Source organism: Entelurus aequoreus, linkage group LG01 (genome assembly GCF_033978785.1).
Source record: "Entelurus aequoreus isolate RoL-2023_Sb linkage group LG01, RoL_Eaeq_v1.1, whole genome shotgun sequence".
NCBI classification, from domain to species: Eukaryota; Metazoa; Chordata; class Actinopteri; order Syngnathiformes; family Syngnathidae; genus Entelurus; species Entelurus aequoreus.
The window spans coordinates 61,789,901-61,816,160 of NC_084731.1; the positions used below are offsets into that span (position 1 = coordinate 61,789,901).

Here is a 26,260-nt window from a genome sequence, read left to right on the forward strand (position 1 = left end):
TGTTTTTATAGGGAATTGTACTTGTTTTTATTGAAACATTTAGTTTACCACCTGTTGCATGTTTTTATGTTTGTTGTCACAAATGTGTGCTTTTAAGTGCATGACTGCTCCTGTTATTGTCGTTCTATTTATGAAACCTGTTTTTGCTGCCGTCTTGGCCAGATTGCTGTTATTTTCAATGAGTTTTTACCTGGTTAAATAAATGAAAATGAATAAAAACCTGAGATAAAAGTGCAACGGTTTAATGTGCTACGAAAAATGTACAGTTCCGTCATTTTTTACAATGGCCAACAAATGAAGGAGGGAGTGATGAGTTAAAACCAGGTACAGTGGGGCGGTATAGCTCGGTCGGTAGAGTGACCGTGCCAGCAACTTGAGGGTTCCAGGTTCGATCCCCGCTTCAGCCAACCAAGTCACTGCCGTTGTGTCCTTGGGCAAGACACTTTACCCACCTGCTCCCAGTGCCACCCACACTGGTTTGAAAATGTAACTTAGATATTGGGTTTCACAATGTAAAGCGCTTTGAGTCACTAGAGAAAAGCGCTATATAAATATAATTCACTTCACTTCAGTGTCTCAAGTAGGGTTGCACAATTAGTCGACATCAAGGTTCTAATTAGTGCGATAACGTAACTGCAAGTTTGTTGTTTTTGTCCACCGTCACCGCCACTTGAGTGACAGACATGTTGAACAATCACAATTGTTGAGCCTCATGTTTGTTCGTCCCTCGCTTCAAACATGGAGAGAGAGGTCTCACTCTGTTTACACGTTTATTTAACAGTAGAATTAACTGAGCGCAGTGAGCCCTCTTTCACAGTCTTTGTCTCAGTTGGCAAAGAGCAAGAGCGCCAGCTTTACACACACAGGAAGTACAAACTTACTCGCGACGTTCCTCAAAATAAAATAAAAAGATTACAAAGCCGAATGTCTCGTGGTGGGGGTAATATTTCAGCTTCCTATCGGGTGGGCAATATGAGCCCATCAACACAGACAAATGAGTGAGAATGCTACGATGACAATAAACAAAAACAACTTCTAATCAAACATCTTCCTTTAAGACTTGTAATGTCTGAGATTGTTGCCATGAAAGGTGTGTTTGTCCACTAGGAAGGAAGCGTCCACCAGGTGGCGTGTCCCAGGGAGGTGTCCGCAGACTCACCAGAACCCCTCAGGAACCAGAACTCTGTGGACCATGGCGGCGTGACGACCAAGCTGATGTGGGCGTCCAACAGCGCCCCCTCCCTGGCACTGGACCACCCGCAGTGTGTGGACGGTGTGCATAGGCGGCCTTACCAAGGCGGGCGAGATCCATCCCCGGACAAGAGCGATTCCGACACGGCAAGTACGTACGAGGACGCGTCTGCTGAGAGTCCTGAGCAGGATCACCTCTTCCCGGGTGTCACCCTGGAACTGCACAAGGAAGGCCAACATGGTGACAGCTGTCTTCTGTCTTAATTTGTTACACACTGATTGTCTGAGTGCGTGCGTGCGTGCGTGTCTCCCTTCTGCCATCTAGTGGAAGAACATGTCTTGGCTGCAGGTTTGTGTGGTTCTCTTCTGCCATCTAGTGGAAGAACATGTCATAGTTCTGCTCCATGATGAACATGTTTGCCACCATTTAAGTGAAACTTGCTGATATTTATCTTCATGTCTTGTTTCTTGGCCTGCACAAGGGAAAAAAAGAGACTGCAATGTGTGTATTGAAGTAGTTTTTGGGAGTCTCACCTGAGATGCTTGAAGTCAGCGTCCAGTTTGTAAGGGAAGCACTTTTTATTCACTGCCTGGAGCTTGATTTTGTATGTCTTTTCTATCCTTTTCTGTGGAGGAATTTGCACTTTTCACAAGTTGGCATAAAAGTACTTTTCAAACATTCCCTTCAGCAGCAGCAGCAGCGTCTGCATGTTTGCACTGGTCAAGGTAATTTTGACTTTTTTTTACGTCTGCTTTGCTGTAAACCTTCCACTTTTTGTATGTCATGTTACAATGTTTGCACCTATTTAAAATAAATCATTTTACTTTGAAAATATCAATGATTTCCCATGAAGTGGAATGGGCATGTGTACTTTTGATTTATCTATTTGTCACAATCAAGTCATCTTTTGATACTTTGACTGCACTTTCTTCTCTGCTTGGTTTTCACATGTGTTTGGATGCTAAGTAAATGTTTTGTTCTAAGAGAGTGACTCATAAATACACATTTCAAAATAAAAGGTTTCAAAACTGACTGTGATTGTTATTAAAAGTAATTATTTCCATTGTGTAACCAGGAATATGCAGCACAAACTCAAACGTGAGGTTGTACGTTACATTACTGACCAAAAACTGTTAATCACCTCAAATATTTCTAAAGTGACAAATTCACACATTCATTTCTTCTGCTATTGACTCTTCACTCTTTTCAACAAGTCGACACTAGAGACTTCAGACGGTACAAAATGCAGCTGCCAGACTTTTAGACCGGTGCACCCAGACCAGACCACTCCCGTTTTAGTGTACTTTATACCTTTTGTTTTCGCCCCCCCTTTTTTTTTTACCCTTTTGTGCATGATCCTTTCCATCCTTTGTAGCTGAGCTACTGTGTGGAACAATTTCCCTTGTGGATCATTAGTTTGTCTTAAGTCTAATTTGATCCATTCTTCGTTGGCTTGCAGTCAAATTCCGCATTCAGTTGAAGATTTTAGACTTTCCGTGTGTTGCATGGTGGGGCCCCTCAGTACATCACTGACTTGTGGGACCCCTTCAGGGTCTTCTAAACATTCCAAAAACTCAATTTTAAAACCCTGGCATTCCAGGCTATAGCTCCCAGACTCTGGAACAACTTGCACCAGTCCCTCCGTGATCTTGACTGTTTTGACACTTTTAAGACACATTTGAAAACTTTTTAAAGTTAATACACCTTTTAAACTATCATTTTTAATCACCTTTGTAGCCTTTTTATGACGTTTTCATTGAACTGTTTAAACCTACGTTTTGTGATTTTATCTGTGAAAAGTGCACCTTTTAGCTCTTATTTCCAAAATTGTGTATACTACTGAATTGGGGTCTTATGGTCGCTTATGTGTACTTATACTGCCATCTGGTGGTGTCAGAAGAGTATAACATACAATGGAATTGAGAAAAAAAAGTGTAAAAATAAGAATTAGCATGTCACTAAACATGAAGTACATGTTTGTTACTTATGGTCTAAGTACATATCAAAAGATGATTCTTAGTTTTTATTCTAATTAGGGTCCAATAAGCCCAAATAGCAAAGAGAAATAAAAAAAGCATGTAAACAAACAGCTTGGGCCTTAAGAGGTTAAAAAATAACATTTACTTACTTACATTCTTAACTCTGTTACTCTATTTTCCTCTATCAAAAGGCTTAGGTCGGTCAAAAAATGGTTTATGTTAAGATTATTTTATGTATTTCTTCTGTTAAAAAACAAAACAAAAGTGAATTATGATACAATGTTTTGCAGAGGTGTACTTATAACAATGTTGAGAATTAAAAGGCATAGTGGAACATTTTATCTCCACGTTTCTTTATTGGGAGACAAATGAGCATAAAAGAAACATTTAATGGCAGGTTTGAATAAACTTAATATAAATGTTTTGATGGGTCAATCTACATCTGCAGATGTGGAGGATTTCTTTCTGAGTCCTGATTTAAAGTGACGTCATTTTACTTGTCATAGTGCAGACATTTTGGCTCCAAGTTGACATTTTTGTCATGGTTTTTTTTCCACACGTTGCTCAAAAGAGGCCTTTTGCTTTCTTCATGTTGAGTTGTTTCCAGGGGGGCAGGTTGGCAAACTGGTCCTTGGTGATCTCAAAGATGTGGCAGAAGTCCGAGTCGGTGAGGTACCTCTGGGAATGAAGAACATGGCTGAATGTCAAGTCCGATCTAGTCTGTGCTGCATTTACAAGAGAAAGCACTTCTACTTTTTCATACGCTTTGAACCCTGCGGCTTATCAAGCAGTGCGGCTAATTTGATGTATTTTTCTTTGCTTGGTATTCAACAAATAGTTTGACACTGCAATGGTGTTATTGTTTGTGCTATGGCGGCATCTTTTCGATGAGTTTGTTTCAAAACCTTTTTCCTATTTTGTGCCTCGAACCCGAAATATATTCGGTTTTCTCTAGCCATCCATAGCGTTTTTTACTCGTTTGGATTCTTCATTCGTCACTCCAAGCAACATTTGTAAGTTTTACAATATAACTTAACAATTCTTACAATTACACACTATCGCAATGTAATCAAACTAACGTTGTTAGCATGAGCTAATATGCTAACACATTTTCTTTTCGATGAATTTGCTCACTGCACGTGCTGCGGGTTCAAACGGGTTGCCTCGAACCCAAAGAATATCTGTTTTTTTCTAGCCATCCATAGCGTTACTACTCGTTTGGTTTAGTCACTCCAAGCAACACTTGTAAGTTTTACAATATAAATAACAATTCTTGCAATTACATGCTATCACAATGTAATCAAGCTAGCGTCGTTAACATTAGCTAATATGCTAACACATTTTCTTTTTGACGAGTTCGCTCACTGCACGTGCTGCGGGTTCAGAACGTGTTTCCCGTTTTGTGCCTCGAACCCGAAGTATATCTTTTTTCTTTTCTAGCCATCCATAGCGTTTTCATTCGTTTGGATTCTTCATTTGTCACTCCAAGCAACATTTGTAAGTTTTACAATAAAACTTAAACAATTCTTGTAATTACGTGCTATCGCAATATAATCAAGTTAGCGCCGTTAGCATTAGCTAATATGCTAACACATTTTCTTTTCAACTAGTTCGCTCACTGCTTGTGCTGCCGGTTCAAAAAGTTTTTCCCGTTTTGTGCCTCTAACCCGAAGTATGTCCAGTTTTCTCTAGCCATCCATAGCGGTTCTACTCATTTGGATTCTTCATTCATCACTCCAAGCAACATTTGAAAGTTTTACAATATAACTTAAACAATTCTTGCAATTAGATGCTATCGCAATGTAATCAAGCTAGCGTCGTTAGCATTAGCTAATATGCTGACACATTTTCTTATCGACAAGTTAGCTCACTGCACGTGCTGCGGGTTCAAAATGTTTTTCCTGTTTTGTGCCTCGAACCCAAAGTATCTCCGGTTTTCTCTAGCCAGCCATAGCGTTTCTACTCGTTTGGATTCTTCATTCGTCACTCCAAGCAACATTTGTTAAGTTTTACAATATCAATTTAAAAAAAAAATTATTGCTATCACAATGTAATCAAGCGTCGTTAGCATTAGCTAATATGCTAACACTTTTTCTTTTTGACGAGTTTTCTCACTGCATGTGCTGCAGGTTCAAAATGTTTTCCCCGTTTTGGGCCTCGAACCCTAGTATATCTGTTTTTCTCTAGCCATCCATAGCGTTTTTACTCGTTTGGATTCTTCATTTGTCGCTCCAAGCAACATTTTTAAGTTTTACATACAATATAACTTAAATAATTTTTGCAATTACATGCTAATATATTAGCATTAGCTAATATGCTAACACATTTTCTTTTCGACTAGTTCGCTCACTGCACGTGCTGCGTGTTCAAAACGTTTTTTCCTGTTTTGTGCCTTGAACTCGAAGTATGTCCGTTTTTTTCTGGCCATCCATAGCGTTTCTACTCGTTTGGATTCTTCATTCGTCACTCCAAGCAACAGTTCTAAGTTTTACAATAAAACTTAAAGGCCTACTGAAACCCACTACTACCAACCACGCAGTCTGATAGTTTATATATCAATGATGAAATCTTAACATTGCAACACATGCCAATACGGCCGGGTTAACTTATAAAGTGCAATTTTAAATTTCCCGCTAAACTTCCGGTTGGAAACGTCTATGTATGATGACGTATGCGCGTGACGTCACGACGGCAACGGAAGTATTCGTACCCAATGTGTCACCATACAAACTGCTCTGTTTTCATCGAACAATTCCACAGTATTCTGGACATCTGTGTTGGTGAATCTTTTGCAATTTGTTTAATGAACAATGGAGATTGCAAAGAAGAAAGTTGTAGGTGCGATCGGTGTATTAGCGGCTGGCTGTAGCAACACAACCAGGAGGTTGTGTTGTGTTTGAGTTGGATAGCAGACGCGCTACGGTGAGTCTAGCTTTGGCTTCCAAACATTTGATCGCTTGCCCGTACGTGCGTGTCGCTATGTGCATGTCACGTACGTAACTTTGGGGAAATATATGTTTCTTGCCGACTCTGATGGCGGCCGGGGTGTCTTCGAAAGCTACAACGCCCGCCGCCGCTCCGTAGTTAGCTTCAATTGTTAAGCTTCGCCAAGCTGGAAATTATTAACCGTGTATTTACATGTTCATGGTTTAATAGTATTGTTGATCTTCTGTCTATCCTTCCAGTCAGGGTTTTTTAAAATTTTGTTTCTATCTACATTTGAGCCCGATGCTATCACGTTAGCTCTGTAGCTAAAGTGCGTCAACGATGTATTGTCGTGGAGATATAAGTCACTGTGAATGTCCATTTCGCGTTCTCGACTCTCATTTTCAAGAGGATATAGTATCCAAGGTGGTTTAAAATACAAATCCGTGATCCACAGTAGAAAAAGGAGAGTGTGTGGAATCCAATGAGACCTTGTACCTAAGTTACAGTCAGAGCGAAAAAAGATACACCCTGCACTGCCTCTCTAGTCCTTCACTCTAACGTTCCTCATCCACGAATCTTTCATCCTCGCTCAAATTAATGGGGTAATCATCGCTTTCTCGGTCCGAATCGCTCTCGCTCCATTGTAAACAACGGGGAATTGTGAGGAATCCTTCCTCCTGTGACGTCACGCTACTTCCGGTACAGGCAAGGCTTTTTTTTATCAGCGACCAAAAGTTGCGAAATTTATCGTTGTTGTTCTCTACTAAATCCTTTCAGCAAAAATATGGCAATATCGCGAAATGATCAAGTATGACACATAGAATGGATCTGCTATCCCCGTTTGAATAAAAACATTTCATTTCAGTAGGCTTTTAAATAATTCTTGCAATTACATGCTATCGCAATTTAATCAGGTTAGCGTCGTTAGCATTAGCTAATATGCGAACACATTTTCTTTTTGACGAGTTTGCTCACTGCACGTGCTGCGGGTTCAAAACGTTTTTTTCCTGTTTTGGCCTCGAACCCGAAGTATATCCGGTTTTCTCTAGCCATCCATAGCGTTCTTACTCGTTTGGATTCTTTATTCGTCACTCCAAGCAACACTGGTTAAGTTTCACAATATAACCAAAACAATTCTTGCAATTACATGCTATCGCACTGTAATCAGGTTAGCGTCGTTAGCATTAGCTAATATGCTGACACATTTTCTGTTGAACGAGTTCGCTCACTGCACGTGCTGCGGGTTCATAACGTTTTTTCCTGTTTTGTGCCACGAACCCAAAGTACATTCGGTTCTCTCGAGCCAACCATGTGTATTTACTACAAGTGTCTGTGTTAGCATTAGCTAACTTACAACAGCGTTCCTTTTGTATGGTTTCAGTTTTACAAATTCTTGCAATTACGTGCTATCGCAATGTAATCAAGATAGCATCGTTAGCATTAGCTAATATGCTAACAGGTTTAAGAGTGTCTGTGTTAGTAATATTAACTTACAATGGCGTTCTTTTTGTATTGTTTCACTTTCACAAATTCCTCACTAAATTCACTAATACGTCACCGTGGAGTTATTGAATCTGTTCAGCTGATTGAGAGCTAGCTTGTACAACTCGCGGGTCCATGACGATGACTTCTGTTTTGTTTGATCAGCCGTTTTACTGCCGTGTTACAGACAGCGTTTGGAAATAATTAAAGTATGTAAATAAATATGTGTAAATAACTCTTTTCACAAGGTAAATATCTGCGACTTATGTCAGGTGCGGCTTATATATGGAAAACATTTTTTTCTTTTAAAATCTAGTGGGTGTGGCTTATATAGTGATGTGTTGTAAAGTCGAGAGCAGGGTGCATGAGGCTGATACGGACTAAAGAGTACCTCCTTCTTGGTGGGATCAACGTCTCCTGGGAGCTCGCTGACAAGTTTGTTGACCAAAACTTCAGCAGGAAAACACTGAAAACTTTGATCACTTTCCCCGCAGCTTTGACCCTGTAAAGGTTCCAACATGTTGTCAGCCGGAACACACCTTTGTGTATTTGTGACATGGTGGTGTGTATTATTGTGACACGGTGGTGTGTATTATTGTGACACGGTGGTGTGTATTATTGTGACATGGTGGTGTGTATTATTGTGACACGGTGGTGTGTATTATTGTGACACGGTGGTGTGTATTATTGTGACACGGTGGTGTGTATATTCGTGACATGGTTGTGTGTATTATTGTGACATGGTGGTGTGTATTATCGTGACATGGTGGTGTGTATTATTGTGACATGGTGGTGTGTATTATTGTGACATGGTGACGTGTATTATCGTGACACGGTGGTGTGTATTATTGTGACATGGTGGTGTGTATTATTGTGACATGGTGGTGTGTATTATCGTGACATGGTGGTGTGTATTATTGTGACATGGTGGTGTGTATTATTGTGACATGGTGACGTGTATTGTTGTGACACTGTGGTGTGTATTATCGTGACATGGTGGTGTGTATTATTGTGACATGGTGGCGTGTATTATTGTGACATGGTGGCGTGTATTATCGTGACACGGTGGTGTGTATTATCGTGACATGGTGGTGTGTATTATTGTGACATGGTGGTGTGTATTATTGTGACATGGTGGTGTGTATTATTGTGACATGGTGGTGTGTATTATTGTGACATGGTGGTGTGTATTATTGAGACATGGTGGTGTGTATTATGGTGGTGTGTATTATCGTGACATGGTGGCGTGTATTATTGTGACATGGTGGTGTGTATTATCGTGACATGGTGGTGTGTATTATCGTGACATGGTGGTGTGTATTATCGTGACATGGTGGTGTGTATTATTGTGACATGGTGACGTGTATTGTTGTGACACTGTGGTGTGTATTATCGTGACACGGTGGTGTGTATTATTGTGACACGGTGGCGTGTATTATCGTGACACGGTGGTGTGTATTATTGTGACATGGTTGTGTGTATTATTGTGACATGGTGGTGTGTATTATCGTGACATGGTGGTGTGTATTATTGTGACATGGTGGTGTGTATTATTGTGACATGGTGACGTGTATTGTTGTGACACTGTGGTGTGTATTATCGTGACATGGTGGCGTGTATTATCGTGACATGGTGGCGTGCATTATTGTGACATGGTGGCGTGTATTATCGTGACACGGTTGTGTGTATTATTGTGACATGGTTGTGTGTATTATTGTGACATGGTGGTGTGTATTATTGAGACATGGTGGTGTGTATTATTGTGACATGGTGGTGTGTATTATTGAGACATGGTGGTGTGTATTATCGTGACATGGTGGCGTGTATTATCGTGACATGGTGGCGTGCATTATTGTGACATGGTGGCGTGTATTATCGTGACACGGTTGTGTGTATTATTGTGACATGGTTGTGTGTATTATTGTGACATGGTGGTGTGTATTATCGTGACATGGTGGTGTGTATTATCGTGACATGGTGGTGTGTATTATCGTGACATGGTGGTGTGTATTATCGTGACATGGTGGTGTGTATTATCGTGACATGGTGGTGTGTATTATCGTGACATGGTGTGTATTATCGTGACATGGTGGTGTGTATTATTGAGACATGGTGGTGTGTATTATTGTGACATGGTGGTGTGTATTATCGTGACATGGTGGTGTGTATTATCGTGACATAGTGGCGTGTATTATCGTGACATGGTGGTGTGTATTATTGAGACATGGTGGTGTGTATTATTGTGACATGGTGGTGTGTATTATTGAGACATGGTGGTGTGTATTATTGTGACCTGGTGGTATGTATTATTGTGACATGGTGGTGTGTATTATCGTGACATGGTGGTGTGTATTATTGTGACATGGTGGTGTGTATTATTGTGACATGGTGGTGTGTATTATTGTGACATGGTGGTGTGTATTATCGTGACATGGTGGTGTGTATTATTGTGACATGGTGGTGTGTATTATTGTGACATGGTGGTGTGTACGTACGTTTGCAGCTTTGACAGGACACGTCACATTCCCAAGTTCCTCTTTCAGCTGCTCGTAACTCTTACCCTCCTTCAAGAAAGTTACATGTAGATCATGAGGAGAAAAGTGGGACTCATCTATTAAACCTCCCAAGTACAGTAGTGTAGTAGACCTAAGTATTCATCAAGTACCACCATAATGACAACATTAAAGTACAGTAGTGTAGTAGACCTAAGTATTCATCAAGTACCACCATAATGACAACATTAAAGTACAGTAGCGTAGTAGAACTAAGTATTCATCAAGTATAACCTTAATGACATTAAAGTACAGCAGTAGACCTAAGTATTCATCAAGTACCACCATAATGACAACATTAAAGTACAGTAGCATAGTAGAACTAAGTATTCATTCATCAAGTATAACCTTAATGACAACATTAAAGTACAGTAGCGTAGTAGAACTAAGTATTCATTCATCAAGTATAATCTTAATGACAACATTAAAGTACAGTAGCGTAGTACAACTAAGTATTCATCAAGTACCACCATAATGACCAAGATTAAAACACAGTAGCGTAGTAGACCTAAGTACTCATTAAAAACAAGGCAGACGTTTCATTAACAAATATATTTTATATTTTTGGTCGCAGTTTGAACAGTAACACTGTGTTTGAATACAGCAAAATACAACACTGTACTTTAGTAAGTGATTCTATATGTAGTACACGTACCACAGTACCTGTATTAAAGGTTTGCGTGTACTAAAACTTGTGCAAACTTGATGGCGCAGGCACATCTGATCTACTAAAATTGTGAGCAGAGGATTTAGTCTCTTAAATGAGTAAAATAGAGAGTGCCTTCCATGTAGCACGTTTTGTTTTCATGAACATACAGAATATTTCAACACAATACTGGGGAGGAGGAGATGCAAATATCATGATTTAGCCTGTGATTTATCAGGACTAAAACTGTCTGCGGCTGCTGTTTTGCGTCTATATTTAGCACGCTTGTGCTAACCAAGTTTCACTTGACAGTCTTAATAGATCAATAGTTATAGTTTGCACTCTATTTAGCACCTGTTATTTGGATCTTAGTAGATCAGGTCACAAAAGTGTGTACTTGTACTTACACTCCACTTAAAAGGGTCCCAGGCAGTAAACCAGCCGGTGAAGGTGAGAGGTTCAAATCCCTGCTTGACCAAGAGCACAGGTGTGTCTGGATCTCTGCCACCTGGGTGTGTGCGCAGGTACTCTTTACAGGTGAGCACCGCCTCTTTGCACTCCACTTTGTTGGCCTCCTTACCGATCCAAAGAAACACCTGAATGTGTACAATATGTACAATTATTTTATAATAACACCTGAGTGTTTAAAACATGTACAATTATTTCATAATAACACCTGAGTGTGTAAAATATTTAACATTATTTTATAATAACACCTGAGTGTGTAAAATATGTACAATTATTTCACAATGACACCTGAGTGTGTAAAACATGTACAATTAGTTCATAATAATACCTGTGTGTAAAATATTTAACATTATTTTATAATAACACCTGAGTGTGTAAAATATGTACAATGATTTCATACCACCACCTGAGTGTGTAAAATATAATAATAACACCTAGGTGTGTAAAATATGTACAATTATTTCATAATAACACCTAAATGTGTAAAATATAATAACACCTGAGTGTGTAAAATATGTACAATTATTTCATAATAACCTCTGAGTGTGTAAAATATAATAACACCTGAGTGTGTAAAATATGTACAATGATTTCATACCACCACCTGAGTGTGTAAAATATAATAATAACACCTAGGTGTGTAAAATATGTACAATTATTTCATAATAACACCTAAATGTGTAAAATATAATAACACCTGAGTGTGTAAAATATGTACAATTATTTCATAATAACCTCTGAGTGTGTAAAATATAATAACACCTGAGTGTGTAAAATATGTACAATTATTTCATAATAACACCTGAGTGTTTAAAATATGTTACATTATTGTATAATAACACCCGTGTGTAAAATATGTAAAATTATTTCATAATAACACCTGAGTGTGTAAAATATAATAACACCTGAGTGTGTAAAATATGTACAATTATTTCATGATAACACCTGAATGTGTAAAATATAATAACACCTGAGTGTGTAAAATATGTACAATTATTTCATAATAACACCTGAGTGTTTAGAATATGTAACATTATTGTATAATAACACCCGAGTGTGTAAAATATGTACAATACTTTCATAATAATCCTCGGGTTAGAGCGGTAGTTGTCAGCTGGCGATTAGAGCGCTAGTTGTCAGCTGGCGATTAATGCTCTTAGTTATCAGCTGGCGATTAGAGCATGAGTTGTCAGCTGGCAATTTGAGCGCTAGTTGTCAGCTGGCGATTAGAGCACTAATTGTCAGCTAGCAATTACCGCTCTATTTGTCAGCTGGTCAATAGAGCACTAGTTGCCGGCTGGCGATTAGAGCGCTAGTTGTCGGCTGGCGATTAGAGCGTTAGTTGTCGGCTGCTGATTAGAGCGCTAGTTGTGAGCTGGCGATTAGAGCACTAGTTGTCAGCTAGCAATTACCACTCTAGTTACCAGCTGGTCATTAGAGCGCTGGATGCCGGCTGGCGAGTAGAGCACTAGTTGTCGGCTGGCTATTAGAGCGCTAATTGTTGGTTGGCGATTAGAGCGCTAGTTGTCGGCTGGCGATTACAGCGCTAGTTTCCAGCTAGCTATAATTGGCACAAGACTTGGTCAGTATGGCACAGTTCCAAGTACCTCCAGGACCAGTCATGTAAAATACAACCATCATTTCATACGACTTATAGAAATATTTATAGAAATATTATCGACCCTGCATCGACCGTAAAGGTGGCTTCAATAGAGTAGTCCATGTACAGCTTTTGCCGCCATTTTGTCTGCAGTCAAGCAAGATGGCAACGGTGTTTGCATGAGTGCTGCTGGCACGAGAGAGCTGTGGTTCACTGAAGGAAACATTCACTCCAACGTGTATTTGCTGACCCTCCCCCCCTCACCTGGTCCCAGGTGTCCAGTAACATGACGTCGTCCTGGCTGAGGTCATCCTGCGTGAACTGGGTCACTTCGCTCACAATGAAGCGTCCGGACTTGTTGGAGCACTCGAAGAGGCGTGACTGGTGGTCCAGAACCGCCTGCTTCAGTCTGCGGGAAAACACAATAGCAGCTGCAGGCTTTGAATTATTTCCTGCCTTCTTTTACCTCTTGTCACACGCGTAGGGAGCTCTGCCTCCGACTATTTCCCAGAACTCCTCCGGCTCCTGACCCTCTGCAATGATCTCTGCGTGGATGCTGTGAGTCTTCTGTCCAATCATGGAGCTGATCTCCTTGGCCATGGCTCTCTCGTCTCCACTGGAGCCCTAAAGTTCAAGAAGTGTTTTTAAGGATCGTGTGACAGGAAGCTTCTCCTCCTTTCCTTCCCACACCACAGGTACAGTCCTTCCCTTCCCACGCCACAGGTACAGTCCTTCCCTTCCCTTCCCACACCACACCACAGGTACAGTCCTTCCCTTCCCACGCCACAGGTACAGTCCTTCCCTTCCCACACCACAGGTACAGTCTCTCCCTTCCCTTCCCACACCACAGGTACAGTCCTTCCCTTCCCACACCACAGGTACAGTCTCTCCCTTCCCTTCCCACACCACAGGTACAGTATCTCCCTTCCCTTCCCACACCACAGGTACAGTCCTTCCCTTCCCACACAGTCCTTCCCTTCCCACACCACAGGTACAGTCTCTCCCTTCCCTTCCCACACCACAGGTACAGTCCTTCCCTTCCCACACCACAGGTACAGTCTCTCCCTTCCCTTCCCACACCACAGGTACAGTATCTCCCTTCCCTTCCCACACCACAGGTACAGTCCTTCCCTTCCCACACCACAGGTACAGTCTCTCCCTTCCCTTACCACACCACAGGTACAGTCCTTCCCTTCCCACGCCACAGGTACAGCCTTTCCCTTCCCTTCCCACACCACAGGTACAGTCCTTCCCTTCCCACACCACAGGTACAGTCTCTCCCTTCCCTTCCCACACCACAGTTACAGTCCTTCCCACACCACAGCACAGGTACGGTCCTTCCATTCCCTTCCCACACCACAGGTACAGTCCTTCCCACACCACACCACAGGCACAGTCCTTCCCTTCCCTTCCCACACCACAGGTACAGTCCTTCCCTTCCCTTCCCTTCCCACACCACAGGTACAGTCCTTCCCTTCCCACGCCACAGGTACAGTCCTTCCCTTCCCTTCCCACACCACACCACAGGTACAGTCCTTCCCTTCTCACGCCACAGGTACAGTCCTTCCCTTCCCACACCACAGGTACAGTCTCTCCCTTCCCTTCCCACACCACAGGTACAGTCCTTCCCTTCCCACACCACAGGTACAGTCTCTCCCTTCCCTTCCCACACCACAGGTACAGTATCTCCCTTCCCTTCCCACACCACAGGTACAGTCCTTCCCTTCCCACACAGTCCTTCCCTTCCCACACCACAGGTACAGTCTCTCCCTTCCCTTCCCACACCACAGGTACAGTCCTTCCCTTCCCACACCACAGGTACAGTCTCTCCCTTCCCTTCCCACACCACAGGTACAGTATCTCCCTTCCCTTCCCACACCACAGGTACAGTCCTTCCCTTCCCACACCACAGGTACAGTCTCCCCCTTCCCTTCCCACACCACAGGTACAGTCCTTCCCTTCCCACACCACAGGTACAGTATCTCCCTTCCCTTCCCACACCACAGTTACAGTCCTTCCCACACCACACCACAGGTACGGTCCTTCCATTCCCTTCCCACACCACAGGTACAGTCCTTCCCACACCACACCACAGGCACAGTCCTTCCCTTCCCTTCCCACACCACAGGTACAGTCCTTCCCACACCACACCACAGGTACAGTCCTTCCCTTCCCACGCCACAGGTACAGTCCTTCCCTTCCCACGCCACAGGTACGGTCCTTCCCTTCCCTTCCCACACCACACCACAGGTACAGTCCTTCCCTTCCCACGCCACAGGTACAGTCCTTCCCTTCCCACGCCACAGGTACGGTCCTTCCCTTCCCTTCCCACGCCACATGTATGGTCCTTCCCTTCCCTTCCCACACCATACTACAGGTACAGTCCTTCCCTTCCCACGCCAGAGGTACGGTCCTTCCCTTCTCACGCCACGGGTGGGGTCCTTCCCTTCCCTTCCCACACCACGGGTACGGTCCTTCCCTTCCCACGCCACAGGTACGGTCCTTCCCTTCCCTTCCCACGCCACGGGTACAGTCCTTCCCTTCCCATGCCACGGGTCCTTCCCTTCCCACGCCACAGGTACGGTCCTTCCCTTCCCACGCCACAGGTATGGTCCTTCCCTTCCCTTACCTTATTTTCTTTCATTTCACTTTGTTGTCTGTGAAGCACTTTGAGTCTGCCTTGTGTATGAAAAGCGCTATACAAATAAAGTTGCCTTGCCTTGCCTTGCCTTGCCTTACCACGCCACGGTCCTTCCCATCCTGGGTATGGTCCTTCCCTTCCCTTCCCACGCTACAGGTACGGTCCTTCCCTTCCCACGCCACGGTCCTACCCTTCCCTTCCCACGCCACAGGTAGGGTCCTTCCCACACCACACCACAGGTACAGTCCTTCCCTTCCCACGCCACAGGTACAGTCCTTCCCTTCCCACGCCACAGGTACGGTCCTTCCCTTCCCTTCCCACACCACACCACAGGTACAGTCCTTCCCTTCCCACGCCACAGGTACAGTCCTTCCCTTCCCACGCCACAGGTACGGTCCTTCCCTTCCCTTCCCACACCATACTACAGGTACGGTCCTTCCCTTCCCACGCCAGAGGTACGGTCCTTCCCTTCTCACGCCACGGGTGGGGTCCTTCCCTTCCCTTCCCACACCACGGGTACGGTCCTTCCCTTCCCACGCCACGGGTACGGTCCTTCCCTTCCCACGCCACAGGTACGGTCCTTCCCTTCCCTTCCCACGCCACGGGTACAGTCCTTCCCTTCCCATGCCACGGGTCCTTCCCTTCCCACGCCACAGGTACGGTCCTTCCCTTCCCACGCCACAGGTATGGTCCTTCCCTTCCCTTACCTTATTTTCTTTCATTTCACTTTGTTGTCTGTGAAGGGTCCTTCCCTTCCCATGCCCCGGGTACAGTCCTTCCCTTCCCACACCACAGGTACAGTCTCTCCCTTCCCTTCCCACACCACAGGTACAGTCCTTCCCTTCCCACACCACAGGTACAGTCTCTCCCTTCCCTTCCCACACCACACCACAGGTACAGTCCTTCCCTTCCCACGCCACAGGTACAGTCCTTCCCTTCCCACGCCACAGGTACGGTCCTTCCCTTCCCTTCCCACACCACACCACAGGTACAGTCCTTCCCTTCCCACGCCACAGGTACAGTCCTTCCCTTCCCACGCCACAGGTACGGTCCTTCCCTTCCCTTCCCACGCCACATGTATGGTCCTTCCCTTCCCTTCCCACACCATACTACAGGTACGGTCCTTCCCTTCCCACGCCAGAGGTACGGTCCTTCCCTTCTCACGCCACGGGTGGGGTCCTTCCCTTCCCTTCCCACACCACGGGTACGGTCCTTCCCTTCCCACGCCACAGGTACGGTCCTTCCCTTCCCTTCCCACGCCACGGGTACAGTCCTTCCCTTCCCATGCCACGGGTCCTTCCCTTCCCACGCCACAGGTACGGTCCTTCCCTTCCCACGCCACAGGTATGGTCCTTCCCTTCCCTTACCTTATTTTCTTTCATTTCACTTTGTTGTCTGTGAAGCACTTTGAGTCTGCCTTGTGTATGAAAAGCGCTATACAAATAAAGTTGCCTTGCCTTGCCTTGCCTTGCCTTACCACGCCACGGTCCTTCCCATCCTGGGTATGGTCCTTCCCTTCCCTTCCCACGCTACAGGTACGGTCCTTCCCTTCCCACGCCACGGTCCTACCCTTCCCTTCCCACGCCACAGGTAGGGTCCTTCCCTTCCTACGCCACGGGTACAGTCCTTCCCTTCCCACGCCACGTGTAGGGTCCTTCCCTTCCCATGCCCCGGGTACAGTCCTTCCCTTCCCACACCACAGGTACAGTCTCTCCCTTCCCTTCCCACACCACAGGTACAGTCCTTCCCTTCCCACACCACAGGTACAGTCTCTCCCTTCCCTTCCCACACCACAGTTACAGTCCTTCCCACACCACACCACAGGTACGGTCCTTCCATTCCCTTCCCACACCACAGGTACAGTCCTTCCCACACCACACCACAGGCACAGTCCTTCCCTTCCCTTCCCACACCACAGGTACAGTCCTTCCCACACCACACCACAGGTACAGTCCTTCCCTTCCCACGCCACAGGTACAGTCCTTCCCTTCCCACGCCACAGGTACGGTCCTTCCCTTCCCTTCCCACGCCACATATATGGTCCTTCCCTTCCCTTCCCTTCCCACACCATACTACAGGTACGGTCCTTCCCTTCCCACGCCAGAGGTACGGTCCTTCCCTTCCCACGCCACAGGTACGGTCCTTCCCTTCCCACGCCACAGGTACGGTCCTTCCCTTCCCACGCCACAGGTACGGTCCTTCCCTTCCCACGCCACGGGTACGGTCCTTCCCTTTCCGCACCACAGGTACGGTCCTTCCCTTTCCGCACCACAGGTACGGTCCTTACCTTCCCACACCACAGGTACAGTCCTTCCCTTCCCACGCCACAGGTACAGTCCTTACCTTCCCACACCACAGGTACAGTCCACACGGACTCTTGAGCAGAAACACGTCATGGGAGTTGAGAGAAGACGCCAGCGCTGGAACCTCTATAGCTTTTGTATCGGAGGGCTCACTGCCGTGGACCTGGAACAGCCTGACTGCTGGTTCTGGCTCACAATAATCTTTTCCAGGTGTAGTCCCCTGACAGAAGAGTCCAATTATTATTTATATTATATTAAGGTCTCAAATAGCAACCACGTCTAAACAACACTGGGATGTTTCCAGGAACCCGTTTGTGAACCCGTTCTCAAACAATGGCAATAAAACTATTCTGATTCTGAATTCATGACCCACGCGCACACACACACACACGCATATATATATATATATATATATATATATATATATATATATATATATATATATATATATATATATATATATATATATATATATACATATATATATATACATATATATACATATATATATATATATATACATATATATACATATATATACATATATATATATATATATATATATATATATATATATATATATATATATATATATATATATATACATATATATATGCATACACACATATGTATACATATATATACATACACATATATATCCAGTCGTGGTCAAAAGAAAATAGAACACTAAAAAAGAACAATGTTTTAAACTGGATGTTCACTTTTTAAAGAAATCAACTGTAATGGATTTTTTCAAACATTTGCTTGAAACAGTGCACAATTATTTGCACTTACAATACAGTTTTAGCAGAGGTGTGGACTCGAGTCACATGACTTGGACTCGAGTCAGACTCGAGTCATGAATTTGATGACTTTGGACTCGACTTGACAAAATGTAAAGAGACTTGCAACACGACTTGGACTTTAACATCAATGACTTGTGACTTCACTTGGACTTGAGCCTTTTGACTTGACAAGACTTGCTACTTTCCCCAAAATCCAACGATTAAAAAGTTATTCAGGAGCGCTTCGTATCTTTCATTTTGTATGTGTGTCTGTCTGTCAGCGTGTGCGCTGCCAGTCAATATAACAGCCAATCAAATTAGATCCACGTTGTTTTCGTCCCACAGCGTTAATCCAATCAAATTGCAGAACAACCAACGAAGAAGCACTCTCAAACAACGCGCCAGTGAGGAAAAATGACGCCAAAGATAGTTTTGTCGGATATTGAAACTACGACTTGGTCAACAAAAAACGAATTGCAACAACTTCCAACTTCGTTCGACATTTGGAAGTTGCACACAGAACGGTAAGTTTTGAATTCAAGCTAACGTTTATTGGCTAAGTAACGTGACTTTTATTTGCTGTGTAGTTAATTCAGTGAGGCTGTAAACACACTGCCAACGCTATAACCATAGACATCTTCTAATGGTACGCAGCATGGAGCGCTACTGCCTACTGCCGCTGACGAGACGCAGGGCCGCCATCTTGGAGTGGTGATCCGCTCCACTCAGTGCAATTCATTTGGCAGGAGCAATGAACTGTCAGCGCATTTAATTAATCTTACCTCACTGAATCCCACTGATTTTTAAGCGCTTTTTTGTCATACGTGTAACTATGATAAAGGACACATGTTTTATTATTCATAGTTTGCTTAACAGAAATAGAATATTCTTATATGCTATAAGTGACCAGACGTTTATGATCAAAACTGGGAATATAATCCCAGAGAAGGGGGAAAAAAAACGGTCAGCTATTTTTAAGTTGAAGAAACAATATGATTAGGTTATATATACATGCGTTTATCCTACATAAACAATGTATGAATACATTAGATATCTATATATCTATAGACTGTATATCTGTTGCTGCAGCAGCAGATAGTTTATTCTGTCTTGATACTTTGTATTTATATTTTGTATGTATGTCGCTTTGGATAAAAGCGTCTGCCAAATACTTAAACATAAACATATATTAACACCTGAAAGTCTTTATATCAGCTAAAACCACCAATCTGTTTCACTGGATTCAGAAAAATACCAAATTCTGTCTTACCCAACAATGTTGGTATTTGAATATTGTTACTTGAAGTGAAGTGAAGTATATTTGTATAGCTTTTCTCTAGAGACTCTAAGGGCTTTTACATAGTGAAACCCAATATCTAAGTTACATTTAAACCAGTGTGGGTGGCACTGGGAGCAGGTGGTTAAAGTGTCTTGCCCAAGGACACAACGGCAGTGACTAGGATGGCGGAAGTGGGGATCGAACCTGGAACCCTCAAGTTGCTGGCACGGCCACACTACCAACCGAGCTATACCGCCCCTTGAAGACTTATTCCTGGTTACAATTATACTGTTAAGAAAGTATTGCCTTATACCATGGGTGTCAAACTCTGGCCCGCGGGCCAAATCTGGCCCACCGTGTAATTTCACTTGGCCCTTGGGGCGATATCAAATCGACACTAGAGCTGGCCCGCCGATTATATACAGCGGCGGTGCCGCGGCTACACCGCATTCACCGATAATTCTCATACTTGCCAACCCTTCCGGGAGACTCCCAACTTTCAGTGCCCCTCCCGAAAACCATCACGTCCGCTTTTCATCTAATCCAACGAGTGCTGGCTTAGTCACATAATATGTGCGGCTTCTGCACGCACACACAAGTGAATGCAACGCATACTTGACCAACAGCGATACAGGTTACACTGAGGGTGCCCGTATAAACAACTTAAACACTGTTAGAAATATACGCTACACTGTGAACCCACACCAAACAAAAATGACAAACACATTTTGGGAGAACATCCGCACTGTAACACAACAAACACAAGAGAACAAATACCCAGAACCCTTTGCAGCACTGACTCTTCCGGGACGCTACAAGGTGTGTGCGTGTGTGTGGGGGGGAGGGGGCGGGGTTTGGTGGTAGCGGGGGTGTATTTTGTAGCGTCCCGGAAGAGTTAGTGCTGCAAAGGGTTTTGGGTATTTGTTCTGTTGTGTTTATGTTGTGTTACGGTGCGGATGTTCTCCCGAAATGTGTTTGTCATTCTTGTTTGGTGTGGGTTCACAGTGTGGCGTATATTTTTAACAGTGTTAATTTGGCCACCCTCAGTGTAACCTGTATCGCTCTTGATCAAGTATGCATTGCATTCACGTGTGTGTGCGTACAGAAGCTGCACATAACTTGTGACTGGGCGTTGTTAGAATGGATGAAATGCGGACGTGACGACAGCTCGTAGAGGACGTGAAATTAAGGCAGTGCCTTTAAAGCACGCCCCCAAGACTGTGGTGGACTACGAGATATAATGACTGATGAACACCTTCGTTCGATAATGAAGGTTGCCTCAGCTCAAAGCCTGAGCCCCGACATTAATGAACTAGCATCCAATAAAAGATGCCAGGTATCTGGCTTGGGCACATCAGATTAGATCAGTGTGTTGCAAACTGAGCAGTTTAAAGTCCTGAATGGTTGGTTTATTCATTGTTATTTTATTTTCAAATTTATTAGCCTGTGGAAAAAGTTAATGTTGATATTTACATCAGAAGGCTGCAAAGAGAAAAGAGGCATTCAATTTTTATTTAAATTGTATTTGATTAGCCATTGATATTTTTTAATTATTATTATTATTTTAAACTCGATTTTGCATGTCACTATAAAGTTATATAAGCCTTGCTTATTCAATGCAAAACTTGTTTGGGTCCCTATTAAAAGGTTAATTTGTTCAACCTTGGCCCGCGGCTTTGTTCAGTTTTAAATTTTGGCCCACTCTGTATTTGAGTTTGACACCCCTATACTTTGCCTAAAATGAGAATGCATCATAATCAGGACGGCTGGTGAATTTTGTTTTAGGTGGGGCTGAAAGTTTGTAAACCAAACCCCTGTAGGGGCGTCATCCTCCCCCAGAAGATTTCTTTTTGATTTTCACATACAAATATTGAAGATCTTTGCTCCTTCTCAACTCTGTGGTAATATTATTTTCACAAAATAAAACCAATAGTACGTTAATGTTAAATCTTACTTGTGAAAGGTAATCCCCCGATTCCTATTTTCAACAGTCCGCTCATTTGAGCAGGAAAACGCTGAACACCGGCATCTTTGTTTTCTACCTGTCAACTGTCAGTTTAGGCTGCTCGCCGGCTCCTCACGACCACTTCAAGATGGCGGCGAAATTGCTTGCGTCACAGCATTCAATACTGCGTCTACTTATAAGATGTCTATGGTTAGAACGTCATTGCAAACACGGCAATCTGTTGCGTCCACTGCAGTTCGCTACCTTATTCATACGTTTTGTCAAGTGATTTTTTTAAGCAGGGTTGCATGAGGTACCTATACATAACGTTACGTTAGTCAATGTATCACACACAGTAACGTAACGTTAGACGGCGGTCAGCAGCACCGCGTATTTTAGCCACCTACAAAAAGACAAACAAGTCAAATAAAGGTCAGTTAAAATGTAAACTATATTAAGAATATGTGTACATATTGCATAGGGCCCTGACATCTAAAAAGTACAACTCTGTTCATTGTTATGTTCATATATTTGTTATGTTTTTCATGTGTACGCACACATAAACACACATACAGTATGTGATGAGATCAATGAGATAAGGTAAGAACAGGATAGAAACAGCTGTGGAACTAGTTACAATGAAATATGTCATTGAAATACAATGTTAACACTTCTGTGCAAATACGTACAGTTGCACTTGTTTTTTCAAATGTGTTTATTCTGTAAAGGAATGAGTTAAATGTTTAAAATGACTAGTTAATAGTGCTATCATGAAGTGCAATGTCAGCACTATTTTTTTTCCTGCAATTTCAAATGCACTTGTTTTAATAAATAAATACAGCGTTTTAAAAGCATACACAATCTGTGTAAATATATTAGTCTGTGGTTAAAAGGACTTGAAAGGACTCGAAACTCAAAATGCAGGACTTGGGACTTGACTTGAGACTTTCCAGTCTTGACTTTGGACTTGACTCGAGACTTGAGACTTACAATGACTTGGTCCCACCTCTGCGTTTTAGTAACAAATATGACGAGAACATGATAATTGTGTTGAATCACAGTATATTCCTGCCACTTCATTTTATACACAATGACTTATTTTAGGAAGGGGGGGGATATCCTACAGCACTATGGTATTAATTCATTCATTCATTTATTTATTTATTTCAGGCAATGACATAAAAAAGTACAAAGTTGACATCACATAATAATATAAATAAATTAATATAGTGCAAAAGGTAATGTATGGTATGTAATGCATGATTGTCCAGTTTTGCCTGAAAGGGAGTGAGAAGAAGATAATTTATTTAATCCCACCCCCAGTTCTCCATTCAGTGATTATTCACATGAGTTTCCCTCTTACTTTGTTCAAGGATTATAATACAGATGTTGTATTATAGTGGCATTACCACAGGTAACAATAATTATTACACTGTAACAATAATTTGTATCAACAGTGTAGGAATAATGAATATACCAACATTGGTAATAGACAACATAGCAATAATGGTAATAGACAACATAGCAATAATGGTAAGGAAACATTGAGCACATGTTAACACTTTGAGACAAGAGTACAACAGCAGGTCAAATTAAAGACCCTCATCTCTATATTTGAACCAGACCCCATGTTTTTATAATAGTTTAAATCGATGAATAGTTTGGCATTGCTTGTGTTGTAAGTCCAGTTTGTTCCATAGTTTTACTCCGCATACAGACACACAAAAATGTTTACAAGTGGTTTGAGCTCTCAGCAATGAGAAATATCCAAAGCCTCTCAAGTTATGAGCCTGCACTCGTCTTATAAAAAAACGTTGTAGATTAGGCGGCAATAATTTGTTAAATGCTTTATATAAGATTATTAATGTATTATATTTAACCAGGTCATCAAATTTGAGCAACTTTGATTGCATAAACAGATTATGAGTATGTTCTAAATCACCACCGTTGTGAATGATCCGCACTGCTCTTTTCTGTAATATGATCAGAGGATGGATTGTGTTGTGGTAAGTATTTCCCCATACTTCAACACAGTATGTAAGGTATGGCAGTACCAAGGTGCAATATAGAGTACGGAGTGCATTTTCATTGAGGTATAGTTTTGCTTTGTTTATAATTGACAGGCTTTTGGAGATTTTTGTTTTAATGTGTCTGACATGAGGTTTCCATGATAGTTTACTATCAATTATTACTCCCAAAAATGTATTTTCATTTACGATTTCAATTAGGGTACCATCAATACTTATTTTCTGTTCAGACGTTATGTTGCCATTTCCAAACATCACTATCTTAGTTTTATTTGTATTCAAATATAATTTATTTTTTATATATTATTTATTTGTGTCGTATCACAGTATCGCAATACTGTGATAATATATACTGTGACATTTTAATATCGTCACACTTGGATAATGTGTTTGTGAGTGAGTGTCCATGCATGACACATGACATACGAGTATACATCTCTACCTCATAGATGACGATTTTGCCTTTGAAAATGGCCAGAAAGTGTCTTGGTTCCTTCCCCATGGTCACTCTCACTTGAACCGGAGCTCCTCCATACCTCTCATCCACATCTATGGCCTGCAGGGCTGACGCCCCCAACACCGTCTGTGTCGCATGGCGCCCCTGAAACACGTCATTATTCATATGAATATTATTCTTATCACAGAGTGAAACTTGCGGTACGGGGCCTCACCTGCCATATGTAGAGTAGGTAACTCTTCTTCTTGTTCACCAGGTACGTGTAGAGGATCAGGTAGCAGTCTCCTCCATAGAAGTAACCGTAACATGGAGGCGGCACAGGTTCCAGCTCAAAATTCTCTATTCTCCACACCTGCCAGCACCAGAGATCACTTGAACAATGAAGTTAGGTCACCTTGCAGACCCTGGTCATGCATTCATCTATGGACACTTTTAAGTCTCCAGGTAGCAAAGCCACATACCTCCACCTGTCCTGATCCGTTGTCCACCATTCGCTCCTGGGCAGCAATCTGCGGCATCTCATGCATGACAGTCACATCAAATGTCTCCTGGGAGATAGTGGCTAAAGTAGGACATGGAGATGTTCAAACCTTGTCTTCTCAGTCCTGTCCTGCACACAAAGTCACATACCGATTTTTCCTCGAGTGTGCACCTTGCCGAGACCTTGAGTCTGGTCCTTGACAGTCCACGTCTGGAAGAGCTGCTTGAAGAGCGCCGACTCGGCCCCGTCGTTCATGACCTCCACATTTGTCGTGCGGCAATAGTTTTTGACTTGGATGAACTCCTAAACGGTGAGGAACAGACCTTGAGAATAACACTCCAAGATCTCAAGATGGACAGACATGCGTCACTCACCAAAGCCCGGCTTATGGCCATCTGTCTTTCATCTTTAGTGGCCTTCCTGCCCTTCCACACAAACACCTTGGTCCCGCCATGGTCCAGGATGTAGCAGTCCTGTATATGAGGGATGATTACACACTGATACCTTGCTTTTCATACAATGTTCACCAACACTAGGTTTCCACATGTCTCAGTCAGTCTACACCAGTGGTTCTTAACCTGGGTTCGATCGAACCCTAGGGGTTCGGCGTGTCGGCCTCTGGGGTTCGGCGGAGCCTCCGCCGCAGAGGTCAAGACACACCCGACTCATCGTGTAAATAAAAACGTCTCCCTATTTTCCATGTGGGGCGGTATAGCTCGGTTGGTAGAGTGGCTGTGCCAGCAACTTGAGGGTTCCAGGTTCGATCCCTGCTTCTGCCAACCTAGTCACTGCTGTTGTGTCCTTGGGCAAGACACTTTACCCACCTGTGCCACCCACACTGGTTTAAAATGTAACTTAGATATTGGGTTTCACAAGGGGATTATAATAATCCTCTATAAAATGTGTTTGATTTAACATTATTGGGTGTCTGTTTGCATTTCTTCACAAAGGGAAAATTGTTTACATTGTTACGATTCGGACCCTTTTAAATGGATTGATAACAAAAAACTGAGGTGCCACTGTGTATGTGTGTGAGTGTGAGTGTGAGTGTGAGTGAGTGTGAGTGTGAGTGAGTGTGAGTGTGAGTGTGAGTGTGTGTGTGTGTGTGTGTGTGTGTGTGTGTGTGTGTGTGTGTGTGTGTGTGTGTGTGTGTGTGTGTGTGTGTGTGTGTGTGTATAAATATTAGGGCTGCAAATCTTTGGGTGTCCCACGATTCGATTCAATATCGATTTTTGGGGTCACGATTCGATTCAAAATCCATCCATCCATCCATTTTCTACCGCTTATTTCCTTCGGGGTCGCGGGGGGCGCTGGAGCCTATCTCAGCTACAATCGGGCGGAAGGCGGGGTACACCCTGGACAAGTCGCCACCTCATCACAGGGCCAACACAGATACAGACAACATTCACACTCACATTCACACACTAAGGCCAATTTGGTGTTGCCAATCAACCTATCCCCAAGTGCATGTCTTTGGAGGTGGGAGGAAGCCGGA

At 43.1% G+C, this 26,260-nt stretch overlaps 1 protein-coding gene across 2 annotated transcripts in view; it reads right to left on the minus strand.

Annotated features, from left to right (window-relative positions):
* Nucleotides 1–3,507: 3,507 nt before the first annotated feature.
* Nucleotides 3,508–26,260, minus strand: part of LOC133655497 (advillin-like) — a 53,296-nt gene continuing 30,543 nt past the window's right edge. For both annotated transcript variants that reach the window (XM_062055726.1, XM_062055734.1), the window contains exons 10-21: nt 25,140–25,238; nt 24,915–25,068; nt 24,746–24,846; nt 24,499–24,636; nt 24,270–24,428; nt 17,832–18,011; nt 13,314–13,471; nt 13,112–13,256; nt 11,187–11,375; nt 10,077–10,145; nt 7,973–8,083; nt 3,508–3,849 (exon numbers count right to left, since the gene is read on the minus strand). In XM_062055726.1, the coding sequence (XP_061911710.1) occupies nt 3,736–3,849; nt 7,973–8,083; nt 10,077–10,145; nt 11,187–11,375; nt 13,112–13,256; nt 13,314–13,471; nt 17,832–18,011; nt 24,270–24,428; nt 24,499–24,636; nt 24,746–24,846; nt 24,915–25,068; nt 25,140–25,238 (1,617 nt within the window). In that variant the 3' untranslated portion in view covers nt 3,508–3,735. The remainder of the gene's footprint in view (nt 3,850–7,972; nt 8,084–10,076; nt 10,146–11,186; nt 11,376–13,111; nt 13,257–13,313; nt 13,472–17,831; nt 18,012–24,269; nt 24,429–24,498; nt 24,637–24,745; nt 24,847–24,914; nt 25,069–25,139; nt 25,239–26,260) is intronic.